The sequence below is a fragment of the Brachyhypopomus gauderio genome, unplaced genomic scaffold, assembly GCF_052324685.1.
Source record: "Brachyhypopomus gauderio isolate BG-103 unplaced genomic scaffold, BGAUD_0.2 sc34, whole genome shotgun sequence".
NCBI classification, from domain to species: Eukaryota; Metazoa; Chordata; class Actinopteri; order Gymnotiformes; family Hypopomidae; genus Brachyhypopomus; species Brachyhypopomus gauderio.
Window position 1 is genome coordinate 2,718,731 of NW_027506866.1, and position 12,838 is coordinate 2,731,568.

The window sequence follows — 12,838 nt, forward strand, 5'->3', positions numbered from 1 at the left end:
GAGCTTCAGCAGGAGAGCTTCCGAGGACTCAAACTGGCCTGACCCAGCAGTGACCCAAGCCAGTTTAAACTGCTGCCCTCTCCAGAACCCTTGTGGCCCGAGTCGTGCACCTCCTGCTGTGCATGTATCTTTTGTTCATGGGCTTGACTTCAACCACAGGCATTACAAATAATACAAATGCTCTGTCTTCCATTGAGAGTTGCAGGTTCCTCTTCCTTCATTCTGATCTGTACTCATTTGAATGACAGTGTCTTATGAATGAGTGATTCATAAGCCTCACTGCTTTGTTTGTTGTATGCAGTTTATAAAATAGTTATAAGCCTTTAGGACATTAGCAAAATGCCTCTTGAAACAATCTAGAGCAGGGGTAATCAACTATACTGACGGGACGGGAGGGGGGGTGGCGAACGTAAGTTGTTGGGGGGGGGGGGGGGGGGGTGGCGGCGACCGTAACACTCGTGACGGAGTGTATTTTTCAATAGCGCTTAAATAAATGCTCCGGTTTAAAATTTATTCTCCCGTCAAAATTAAGAAATATTTTTAACAATTTATTTTGAGTCCGGATGGGATGGCATTTGGGTTCGTATCCAGTTAATCAGGAATGAGATTGGGTCCGGACAGGACTGTGTTCGGGTCCGGATCCGGTCCACGGTCCGCCTGTTGGTGACCTCTGATCTAGAGTGTTTCCTCATAATCAATTATCCAAAAGCAGTCTGAGAGAAGGAGAAAGTCTTAGAGAGATAGTGTGACTTGAAGGATAAAAGATTGTTCTCTAATAGCATGCCTTATATCTCTGAACTCTGCTGCTCTGAATACTCAGATCACAATGCAGGATGGGTTCCCTTTTTCAGTCTTGGTCCTCCCGAGGTTTCTTCCTATTCCCCACCACCATAGGGAGTTTTTCCTCGCCACTGTCACCTTTGGCTTGCTCATTAGGGATCTGGACCCATACGATTGTAAAGCTGGTTTGTGACAACATGTGTTGTAAAAAGCGCTATATAAAATAAATTAGATTTTTGAACTATACCATTTTAATATTAAACATATGTTAACATTACCACTCGAGATTGCATGAAAACTATAAGAAAGGTGTTCATTCACCACTCTCAGTTTAACACACCTTGGCACATTAATCTCCATTGCAAAAATCAACCTGTCAAAGGAACTTAGATTGTCAATTCATTCTAAACAGAGATATCACTTTTGGTATCAAATCCTATTAAAAAATCTTACTTTCCCACAGTGAAGCCACTAGGGTGGAGAAAACCCTGATTTCTTAAGTCTGTATATCTGAGCACTTCTTTCCCCAGAGCAATATATTATAAAAGTCTGTTTGCATTCAGGTTTGATACTGAATTTTTTACTATTTTTGTTTGTTTTTAGTTTCCCTGACAATTTCAGTCAAAACTGCCTCAGGAACCACATTTGCATAAGTTATTGAGATGAAACAATCAACGAGAGGTCAAGGTCTCACGAATGACCGGATGGGCTCTTTGGGTCTGGAGATGGAAGTGTCAAGCCAACAGATTCACATCCAAAATGCCATCTTTGATTCTTTAGTTTTGGTGCCGTAAGTGAGGGACTGAATTTTTTCCATGCTTCTTTGCCCATATCTCAACTGGCTTCTGGAGAAGGCCCGCATAACTACACTGAGGATTCACCAGTGCGCCGTGGGCCCTCAGGGGCCCCTCACCCCTACAGGGGGCCTTCACCCACACAGGGGGCCCTCACCCCTACAGGGGGCCCTCACTCACACAAGGGGCCCTCATCCTCACAGCTTTCAGCTCCAGTGCTGACACAGCAGGAGATTGCCCGCCAGACCCCCACACCCGCCAGACCCCTACACCCACCAGACCCCCACACCCGCCAGACCCCCACACCCGCCAGACCCCCACACCCACCAGACCCCTACACCCGCCAGACCCCCACACCCGCCAGACCCCCACACCCGCCAGACCCCTACACCCGCCAGACCCCCACACACGCCAGACCCCCACACCCGCCAGACCCCCACACACACCAGACTCCCACACCCACCAGACTCCCACACCCACCAGACCCCCACAACCACCAGACCCCCACAACCACCAGACCCCCACACCCACCAGACCCCCACACCCGCCAGACCCCCACACCCGCCAGACCCCTACACCCGCCAGACCCCCACACCCGCCAGACCCCCACACCCACCAGACCCTCACACCCGCCAGACCACCACACCCGCCAGACCCCTACACCCGCCAGACCCCCACACCCGCCAGACCCCTACACCCACCAGACCCCCACACCCGCCAGACCCCCACACCTGCCAGACCCCCACACCCACCAGACCCCCACACCCACCAGACCCCTACACCCACCCAGCCAGATGTGTGAGCCGCTGTTAAACAAATGTCTGAAACGAGTGCAGGAAACAGATCAGCAACTCTTCAGGCTGGGAGATAATCTGTCTTAGGGAAACCACCTTTTCAAACAGTGCAGGTCAGGAGCCAAGCAGCAGATTAGATTACTCTTGCCACAGTGTGGTTATGCTACACTAGTGCCTATGGTTGGAAGGCTAGTTAATGAAGTGCTGGTGGACGTCCATCATATGATATAGACCATGAATTAACACCCAATGACATATGACTTACGTGTTGAAATGGCTGACAGTGGCCTTCTGTACCAGATACACAGAGGGATGAGCCTCACTTATAAACACTTTGAGTTTGAGGTCTCTATATGACAGGGCATGTAGGGATTGCTGCACTGCTGTTCCTGTGGTCTAAATGGATTTGGTTTTATTGGGAAATACATACCAAAACAGTGGGAATGTGTGGACACATCCTTAGATTTGACCAAAATATCAACAGACTAAAATAAAGCACTAAAATGCACCTTATATGGGGGTAAATGCTAAAAGGACAAACACATACAGGTTATATCCCTCTCATAACACTCACCTAGCTATCTAGCATCTGGGCGGCTATGCGTGCCTCACCACTGCAGGCCTTATACCTGTGTGTGTTAAATGCACTAGAACACACCATATGGCTGTGCTTGATTCAGGAAAAACCAATGCACCTACGCAAAGTAGCAAAATTCTCCTGGGCTCTCAATCCAAATCACACGCAGGCCACAATTAGACAGAACACTGTGCACGTTCAACCAAATCATCCACCAAATCACCCCACAGTGGCGGGCGGACGCCAGTAAAAAGAGGTGATTGTAGTTCAGTGCTTTCCTGCCAATTTAGAAAAGCATCACTAGATTATTTTCACTCCATCACTATGGCATTCATACAAACAGCTACACAGTTCACCCAGATTCTTTCAAACTCCTGGCAGTCTCATGGACAAAGCTATGTTGCATTGCACATGTCAGCTGGAATCCCATTACAAAAATCTCATACCTGCTATGGCTCCACCAACACCACATCTATTACTCTATTATGGGATTGTATATGAGTAATATTGTATTGTCCACATATTTGCTGTTGTTTTAATGCACAGACAAAAACCTGATGCTCCTCAGACCACCTACGTTCAGCCAACTATCACATGACACACTTAAGATGATTTGGTGCCATTGTGGCTCTCATAGTTATGACCAGTGAACTTTGATCTTAACTCCCTTTCTTAAAGTGAAACACATGCAATGCTTCAAAAGATTTTAAGTTTCTTATCATTTATTATATGAGCCACTGAAACTGCCTGAGCTCGTCACTGCCACAAGGGAGCGAGCCATCAGTACTGCAGAAAGTCACAGAAGATGGTTAAAAGACTGCTGAACAGATACTGTATATCTAGATACTGTCTAAGACAGTACGTATTAGATACTGTCTAAATAAATTTCGATCCGAGAGGTCTGTACACACTAGTCCATCCAATGTGCTGATAATGTTAGCATATGCTTACACAGAGAGCTAGAAGTTGGGACATGAAGCCATGGTTATTATAATTACCTGCTTTACCTGTAAAACATACTCCAATTCTTAGTCATACCAAAGAGACAGACCACAGCCAGGGTTTATACATATTTGATATATTCACTCTCTTTGAAAGGATCCAAAAGAAAGACTTGTATCAAGCCAAACGTACAAGGCCAAACAGTACTGGGTGGTCAAGAACTGATACTCACCAAACCTTTTATAGCCGAAGGATTGAACTTCTTCCTCATCATTGAAGTCGTCTGCAGAAAGACAAAACAACATTAGAAAATAGAAAAGAGATTCAAGTTCAATATATATGCACAAGTAAATGTATAGCTTAACAATAAAGACACCTGAAAATATATTGAAAGAGAATGCATTTCCAGTGTAAGCAAAATGGTCTGGAAATGTCAAAACCCCAAATTGTCAGTATGATGTCTCATTTTGTCAAAAAAATTATAAAATAAACCAAATGTTTCTGGACTGTTCTCAATGAAAACTACCAGGGCCAGCTGTATTATAATAATTTTATTATTCCAAGGAAACAAATACTTTGCTTAAGCCTGCGGTCTCTTGTTTTGAATCAGACTACTGAAACAATACTGGCTAGAAAGTCAGTTATCAGGTTAACTTAAAAAGTCCTAATCCCCCTGACACTCACACTCACACACACACACACACACACACACACACACACACACACACACACACAATCACTAAGCTGAATTAATTGTTTACCATGAGTGGTCACAGTGACGAAATGTAATTAACATGGCTCAGACACAGTACTTGGACAAACAAGGCCGCTGTGCATTAGATGTATCGCAAAATATGTGGATTACAATAAAAAAATGTGTTTTCTCTACATTCATAACAAAGCAAAGCAGCTGTGAATTAGATGTGAAAAGTGGATTACAATTCAAAAGATGTGTTTTCTCCAATCTCCAAAACCATAACTTTAACCTAAAACAGACAAGAATTTCATAAACATACAACTCATTTGTTAGTTTTGTGGGTTTTATCTTTGTTTTATGCCAAAACTCTGAATCCGGCATTTCCGTCTTTATCCCAACGTCAGTGAGTCACGTGACCACTTATTCAACATGTGCAACCACAGTTTATCCAATAAATGTCTGCTGAATTGTTAAAAACTCTCTTAGCAGAAATAAATCACATATCAAATTGAACGACGTGGTATGCACAATCACTTTAATTTACTTTTGTTCACCTCTTTCTCTCTTTCATTTTAGGCCAGTCCAAATAAAACCAGTTCACACTGGAGTATTATTTACACACCAGAAACAAACATTTATTCAACAACGCTAACATGCATAATCTAGCTACACAAGAAATGCTCTTGATGAACCAAAATCTATTTTCCTCATTCAGTGTATTTCTGGCTTTGCTACATTTTAGTGTTACACCATCAATGTCTTGGGCACTCCAAATAAATAGTTGAATTGAGAGATCAAACAAAAAAAATAAATTCCCATGAAATTGGTTTATAAAAACACTAGGAGGACAGAACTCTGTGCGGTGATAAGCAAGCCAGGTGATACACATCAAGTGTGTGCAGTCAAGGCTCGGTGGTAATTTAGATAAAGCTTTATCAGTGTCTTCCACAAGATGGCAGTAGGATACTCAAATATATATAAAAGAGAGATTTTCGGTTGTAATAGATAACGTAAAAGATGACGCTACTGATCGTAATATAGGCTTGCAGCATATAATGTAACTCAGGTCTGCTTCGTCAAATGTTTTGTGTAAGAACTTGTAACTAAAATGAAATGTGTTGTCTTGTTAACGTACAGTTTAGACTTTATCAAGTTGCAATGACACACAACGACACTGGGTGAGCTGTGTAATCCTCCTCAGGTGTGAGTGACCAAGATTCATAAAAATGACAAAAGCAGACGGAACAATCGCTGCTTCTTAGTCTTTCTTTCTGGCATATTGCATCACGTTCCTGAAATAGCCTACAGTGGGTCTTTTCATTTAATTATGTAACCAATGGTCCTTTTTCTCCACTGTTCATACAGTCAGCTATAATATATTCTCATATTTCACAGTCCAGTGTCTTCAGAAGGAAATGAAGGTTAAATACGTATGCTCGTATTTGGACTGTTTTAAACTGAGTTGAGAAGTAATATAAAACAATATGCTAATATATGCGTTTTATATGTAGGCCTATTCGGAAAAGTCCCTTAAACGAGCGACCAGATGTTTTCTTTGAGCAATAAAAACAATCCTAGTATGTGTAAACAGATCACACAATAGTACACTCAGTAAAGCAGTTTCTAACGTTTAACTGTCTTAAATCTGGACGTCCGTCCAAACATACAGCCAACCGAGCTTGACACCGCGAGCGGTTAATCGGAACCAGATGTTACACACACAGGAGTAGAAGACATTCTTCTAACAACGAAAAAAACGTGGAGAAAAATACACCGTGAAAAAAGCATGCTTCTTTCTCTTCGTTTAGTATAAAACACTACATGCACATATGAAACACACATGCAAACCTTACCCTTCATCGTGGTAAATAGTCAGGCACCCTTGCTTAAAGAGTTTGGTGATCACATCAATTGTATGTCAATACTATGTTTCAAGAATTGTTCTGAAATGCAGAAAAGATCTTGATACTCCGTCCCGTTGGTCAATCTGCAACACGGTTCCAAATGTCTTTACTCTGGAAAGTTTTCAGATGTCAGCAGTACACCTGAGGCAGACCTTTTTTCTGACGCAGTTCTTGTAGCAATTTGCACAAAACATAGACATCAGATTATTAAACAGACTTTAAAAATGTTTTTTTCTTCTCCATAAGAAGGTATCCACGGTGAGTATGGAGAGGTGTGTAAGGATGACTTCTCTCCACAGCACACAGCTGGCAGCTGCCCAAGACCCACAGAAAAAACCCGTAGGAAGTTCTGAGTCCGTAGGGTGTCTGTTGGACCACTTGTTTTTTTACATTTGAGTGAAACTATCTGCCAGTTGATTTTTAAAAGAAAACCAGGTGAAAAGCAAGCGCACTACTCACTGTGCCTCAGCTGCGCATCTGGACATAAGTGAAACCTCACAGCCCATGGGAGGGCCCAAAACGTCGCAATGGCCCGATCACTTTAAACAGCTTATCATTCAAAAAGATCATTCATATTCATATCGCATTAGCACTGCTAACATAACTTTATGTAATTAATTCTGAGACCACCATGGCAAATCCTACTTATTACGCTTTTCTTCTCTTTTACTGAAAATTAGGGAGTGTCCTGCTTTTTTCCAGAGTTGGGCTGTTATGCCGTTACACTGAAACGTCTTATTTATGGCAACGTTTTGGAGCGCTCTCAACATCTGTGGTTAACTATGGAACCGTAAAGCCTGCCAAGCGAAAAGTCTTCATTCTCTGCATGTGTTGATTGGGGCCTGGAATAACTTGCACAATTGTTCCCTTCACTGCCTTTTAATACCCACATTGTTCATTTTGTTCTCTTTGTGCATCAAACTATAAATCCCTTTCCCTCTGGGGTCCATAATTAACTTGATTTTCATTCTTCTGGGTCGTTCAGAAGCTCGTGATCCATGGCACCACGGGAACTAGCTCTACCTTCACGAGTGTGCAGGAACATACATCACCAGAAAACACGTGCCTTTGACTTCTGGTGTTGCGTATTTAAGAGGACTATTTTTTACACATGATAATAGAGCAGGTGCTTCAACATTTCAACTTTTAAATGCCAGTTTTCTTTTTTTGGTAATATGCAGACACCAGGAAATATGTTTGATGGGTACTTTTTGCTGATTTAACCTGGTCTGTTTGATGATTTAAGCATGACAGTCCAAGAACATCCAGCACAAATTCCCCATTAGAACGACATATATTTAATTTCTTACTGATAACATTACTTGTAACATATATATTTAGTGCTTCAGCACTAAGGACTGACTAGGTTATGGGAAACAAGTGGAATGGGGCTAAGAGGAGGTCACAACTTTGAGTAGCCTTTGCTGTGTATGATTATGTGCAAGAAAGGGACTATTTCCAGGGTCACAGCCATGAAAAAGGCACTTCTTAAAAGGAAATGCTTCACTAATGAGAACTGCAAGAGGATTGCTGGTCAAGGCACCCATCTGACTCCAGATCAGTGCATACATAAGAATATCAAACATTGTTTTTATTGTTTTATCATATGTATTGTCATTTGCACATGTACATATTTTTTCTTGTTCAAATGCCTTGTAATTTGATATTGCTCAGAAAAGCTCACCATTCTTTTATCACACATGAGTAACTACCCCAGGCACAGGATCAGAATGCACTGAAAGGTATATGTCCATGAAGTTATATGTCCATGAAGGTATATGTCCATGAAGGTATATGTCCATGAAGTTATATGTCCATGAAGGTTGTTGGCTTGCTTTCTCACAGACTGTGGTTGTGTTGAAATCCTTGTGAAGGAGAAGAACACGGACGTGCTGATGTTCTCACCTGTGTTTCTGACCTTCCTACAGGTATTCTGCTCTGCCCCTCATCCTGTTCCAGTACTCCATTTCTGTAATTGAAAAACTGCTATTGTTATTGAATTTGTGCCGATGTTTTAGCGGGGACTTCCTTGCTGGTCATGGGAGTACATTGGTTTGGTCATCTCATGAATGTCCTTAAAAGGGGACAAGGGGACAGTCATGGTCTGGTGGTTGGGGGGACCTGTCTTATGACTGCTCCCCGCCTGCTGGGTTAGGGAGTTTTTCCTTGCCACTCTTGCCTCTGGTTTGCTTATTAGGGATCTGGACCCATGCGATTGAGTTAGCTGCTTTGTGACAACATGTGTTGTAAAAAGCGCTATATAAATAAATTTGACTTTGACTGGGGTGAATCAAGCTCAGTAATATGATGGTCAGCAAACCATTTGGTGGTAGTTTGGTCACTTTGAGTAGGTGCTATATCCTACTCGAAAAAGAAAACAACCTCTCTATAAAGATTCCCAGCAGATTGAAGCATGAAGTATTCTAAAATTTCATGGTAGACAGCTGTGTTGTCTTTGGACTTGATTAAACATAATAATGGTTCAACACCAGCAGACATTTTTTATTATTGTGACGGGTAGGGTGAACGAAAATAAATGGAAGCGATCACGCCAAGTCTCAGGGAAATAGGATGGTTTAATATGTAAAGTGCGCAAACCAAAACCCGTGAACTGACTCGAATTAAGGATATAATAACCAGCGGTCAACTGGTACAAAGACAAGACATATATAGACCAACAAACGAACCTCAGATCGCGGGCTCCGCCCACCTGAGGAACGAACACAACACCACACCCACAGGACAAGCTGCTGCTGTAGACAGGGGCAACCAGTAGGGGGCCGCCGTACCGTGACAGATCCCCCCTCCAAGCCGCACTCCCCTCCACCGGCTGTGCGGCCTACAGCAGCAGCACACAAAACAAAGGGGCAGGAAGGCAGGGACAAGGGACACACCCCCTGTAGTCCCGGAGCTGAAACACAAACAAACATGAGTTAGCTCACCTACCTGGGCGGGACCCTGGACCGACTGGGCTGTCAACAAGACAAAACCACGCCCGGTCGGTCACAGGGGCCTCACGCCCTAACCGGCATTAAGCCGCTTAGCCCCACAGGTGCGAGGACGACGGGCTACAGCTCCTTGTCCGTCCGGGGTGTATGTGTGCAGGTTACCTCCCTGGGGCGTGGCTATGTCACCTCCAGGACCCCATGGAAGGGTCTCCGTCTTGTGCAGGAGCTCTTCAGACCGGAGCCCCATGGTCCCCAAACATCCGGGGGCCCCAACCCTCTAGGGAGGGACTCTTTAAGACCGGGCTCCAGTCACCCCACAACATAAGGGGGCTCCTGCCAGGTGGAGACCTCCACAAGGCCCAGGAACGCCACGATCCACCGCCAGGGAGAAGCACCTGCACATGAAACACAAAATGCACACACACACCAACACAAAACACAAACGCGCACTACCCTGATTCCCCCTACAAAGGGGGGAAGGGTCTCCCCCAAATCAGGAGAAACCCCCACGTTCCTGGTCAGGGCCTCCCTCAGGAGCGACGCCCCCTGTGCCACTCCCTATGACACGGGACCACAGCCGGTCCTCCCCCAAACACACACTTAAAGGGAGGAGCATGCGTGGAATTACACGCAACATTTCACTAGAACACGAGGACAAAACACACACGCAAAGACTAGACAAACAAAACGGTGTACAGACGACGAACGGACGAGACCCACACATGCGCGCTCGGTTCAAACACAAAACAGTGACACGCCGCTCGTGTTCGCAGTCGCTCCCCACATGAAACACAAGACAAAACCGAGGAGACAGTGAGGAGCGGCATCCGCGTCACACACAAAACATTAAACACTTAACACCACGAGCACGCACCCTGATCCTGACGCCCGTTCACATGTACACACTTTACACTCACACAACATGAAGAGTTTTTCAGGGAAGACGCCCTGGTCTTAGCCGTGCCACTCACAACACTAACGCACGGCGAAACTCTTCAGACAAACAAACAACGGACATGAAGAGCTTTCCCAGGGCAAACTGCCCTGGTCTTCGCCGTGCTACACACACACACACACACACACACACAAAACACATAAGCACGGCGGAGCTCTTCACACAAAACACCACGCAGACAAACACTTGACCACGAACGAAGGAGAAAGTAAAGGAGACTGGCAGCTTCCGAAGGGTGGCTGGTTATTCTGTGGCGGGTAGGGTGAGCGAAAATAAATGGAAGCGATCACGCCAAGTCTCAGGGAAATAGGATGGTTTAATATGTAAAGTGCGCAAACCAAAACCCGTGAACTGATCCGAATTAAGGACATAATAACCAGAGGTCAACTGGTACAAAGACAAGACATATATAGACGAACAAACGACCCTCAGGTGAGACGGATCGCGGGCTCCGCCCACCTGAGGGACGAACACAATGCCACACCCACAGGACAAGCTGCTGCTGTAGACGGGGGCGACCAGTAGGGGGCCGCCGTACCGTGACAATTATTATAACCTTTGCTGAATCAGGAGAGTTCTCATTGAGATTATCAATCTCTTTTACAAGGGTTTCCTGGCCAAGACGGGCAGCAATACAGATAACACTTGCAAACATAACAATACATAATTATAAAATCCCCAATCTTTAGCATCAAAACAACACAATGATCATTCCTAACAAACAAGAACTCTGACATTGAAACAAGACACTAAAATCAGGAATAAGCTACAATCATATGATCTAGAATGGTCTTCAACTCATCCAGAGAGCAACTTTTGGAGGTTCAGGCAGATCTAGAGACAGCTCCAGGAAGCAGGTGCAGCACACGTAAGTTCCCTCTTCCCCAGCTCAGTACGAATCTTTGGGACAGTAAGAAAAACTCATGAGATCGAGGATGGCAGCCTCCCCAGTTTTTTCGTAGGATGTGAACCTATAAATAAGACAAAAGCAAACCAAAAACAGCCTTAGAAATAAAAATGCTTTAGTCAGTAAGTGGACGAGGCTGACCATTTACATGAGGATGGAAAGTACAATTTTGGGTAAGGGGTTTACAATTAGAAATAATTTGTGATAAGCAGTATCTAATTATTGTAGACATTTCTGAGATGCATATACATATATATATATATATATATATATATATATATAAAGGGAACACTTAAACAGTGTGTGTCTAGCAGTGTGTGTACGCCTTTTAGACCTCTGCTCATTGTGCTCATATATCGACCACCTATAGTGTCACCTGTTTTTATGTCTCTCTGAGTTGTTGATATCTGTCCTATGTGCTCTGATCTGCTGCTGCTTGGTGATTTTAACATTCATGTTGATTCTGGAAACTGTTCACTTGCCATAGAATTTTGAAACCTGCTTCAGTCTTTTGGTATTATCCAACATGTGGAAATCCTACACACATAAAAGGTCATACTTTGGACATTGTCTGCTCCACAGACCTCTCTCTTCACAACTTACATGGCATTGATTTATTTATTTCAGATCACAAGGCTGTTTGCTTTGGGGTTTTTTATTCCCAATTGTCAGCGAGGGCAACATGAACCACGCCAGTTTACTTTTAGGAATTTAAAGAATATCAGTTCAACAGTCCTTGATGACATGCCAAGTCCGGTTCCTGCACCTGAATGTATTAAACCAGACTCTCTAGTTTTGCATTATGACAGAACACTTTCAAATATCTTACATCAGATGGCCCCTCTCTCATAACAGGTACCGTTAGTTTTACACATCCTGCTCCTTGGTATACACCTGAATTGCGCAAATTAAAAGCCTTTGGTCTGCAACTTGAACATCGTTGGAAAAAAACTGGCTTGAGTGTGCATGCCCTCACTTATTGAGATCACATTTTGGAATTGCAGAAAGCTAAATCATTTTATTATTCAAATATTATTCAGAACCTTTTTTTATGGTCAACAAATTTAGATTTGTTTGATTTAAACATACATATCTCACATGCCAGTGAGTAGCATGTGGCTCCGGCAGGCTAATCTATAGCAGCATAACTAAGGGGAGGGGTTCAGAGGTGACCACAGTCATGAGGGCTCACTGAGACATTGCTTTCCAGTCAAGTCATTGTTACAACTAGAGTGATGCCATGACACAGCTGGATGACAGCATCAACATCTCAGAATACCAGAAGTCTCAACGTCTGGGGGCCCCAAGCCCCACACCTTCACGAAGGGAATATTAGCTGAAGGCTTGATTAAATAGGTGAGTCTTAAGTCTAGATTTAAAGATTGGAACTGTGTCAGAATCTCGGATTGGAGCTAGAATGCTATTCCATAACTGAGGGGCTTTAAAGGAGAAAGCTCTGCCTCTGGCTGTAGTCTTACAAATTTTTGGAACTAAGAGAAATCCAGCATTTTGGGAGTGCAAAAGGCCAAGATGAGTTCAC

General features: G+C 43.8%; 1 protein-coding gene across 2 annotated transcripts in view; it reads right to left on the reverse strand.

The window, feature by feature from the left end:
* Window positions 1-7,192, reverse strand: part of colec12 (collectin sub-family member 12) — a 34,972-nt gene extending 27,780 nt beyond the window's left edge. For both annotated transcript variants that reach the window (XM_076984738.1, XM_076984736.1), the window contains exons 1-2: window positions 6,438-7,192; window positions 4,120-4,170 (exon numbers count right to left, since the gene is read on the reverse strand). In XM_076984738.1, coding sequence (XP_076840853.1) covers window positions 4,120-4,170; window positions 6,438-6,444 — 58 coding nt within the window. In that variant the 5' untranslated portion in view covers window positions 6,445-7,192. The remainder of the gene's footprint in view (window positions 1-4,119; window positions 4,171-6,437) is intronic.
* Window positions 7,193-12,838: the final 5,646 nt, after the last annotated feature.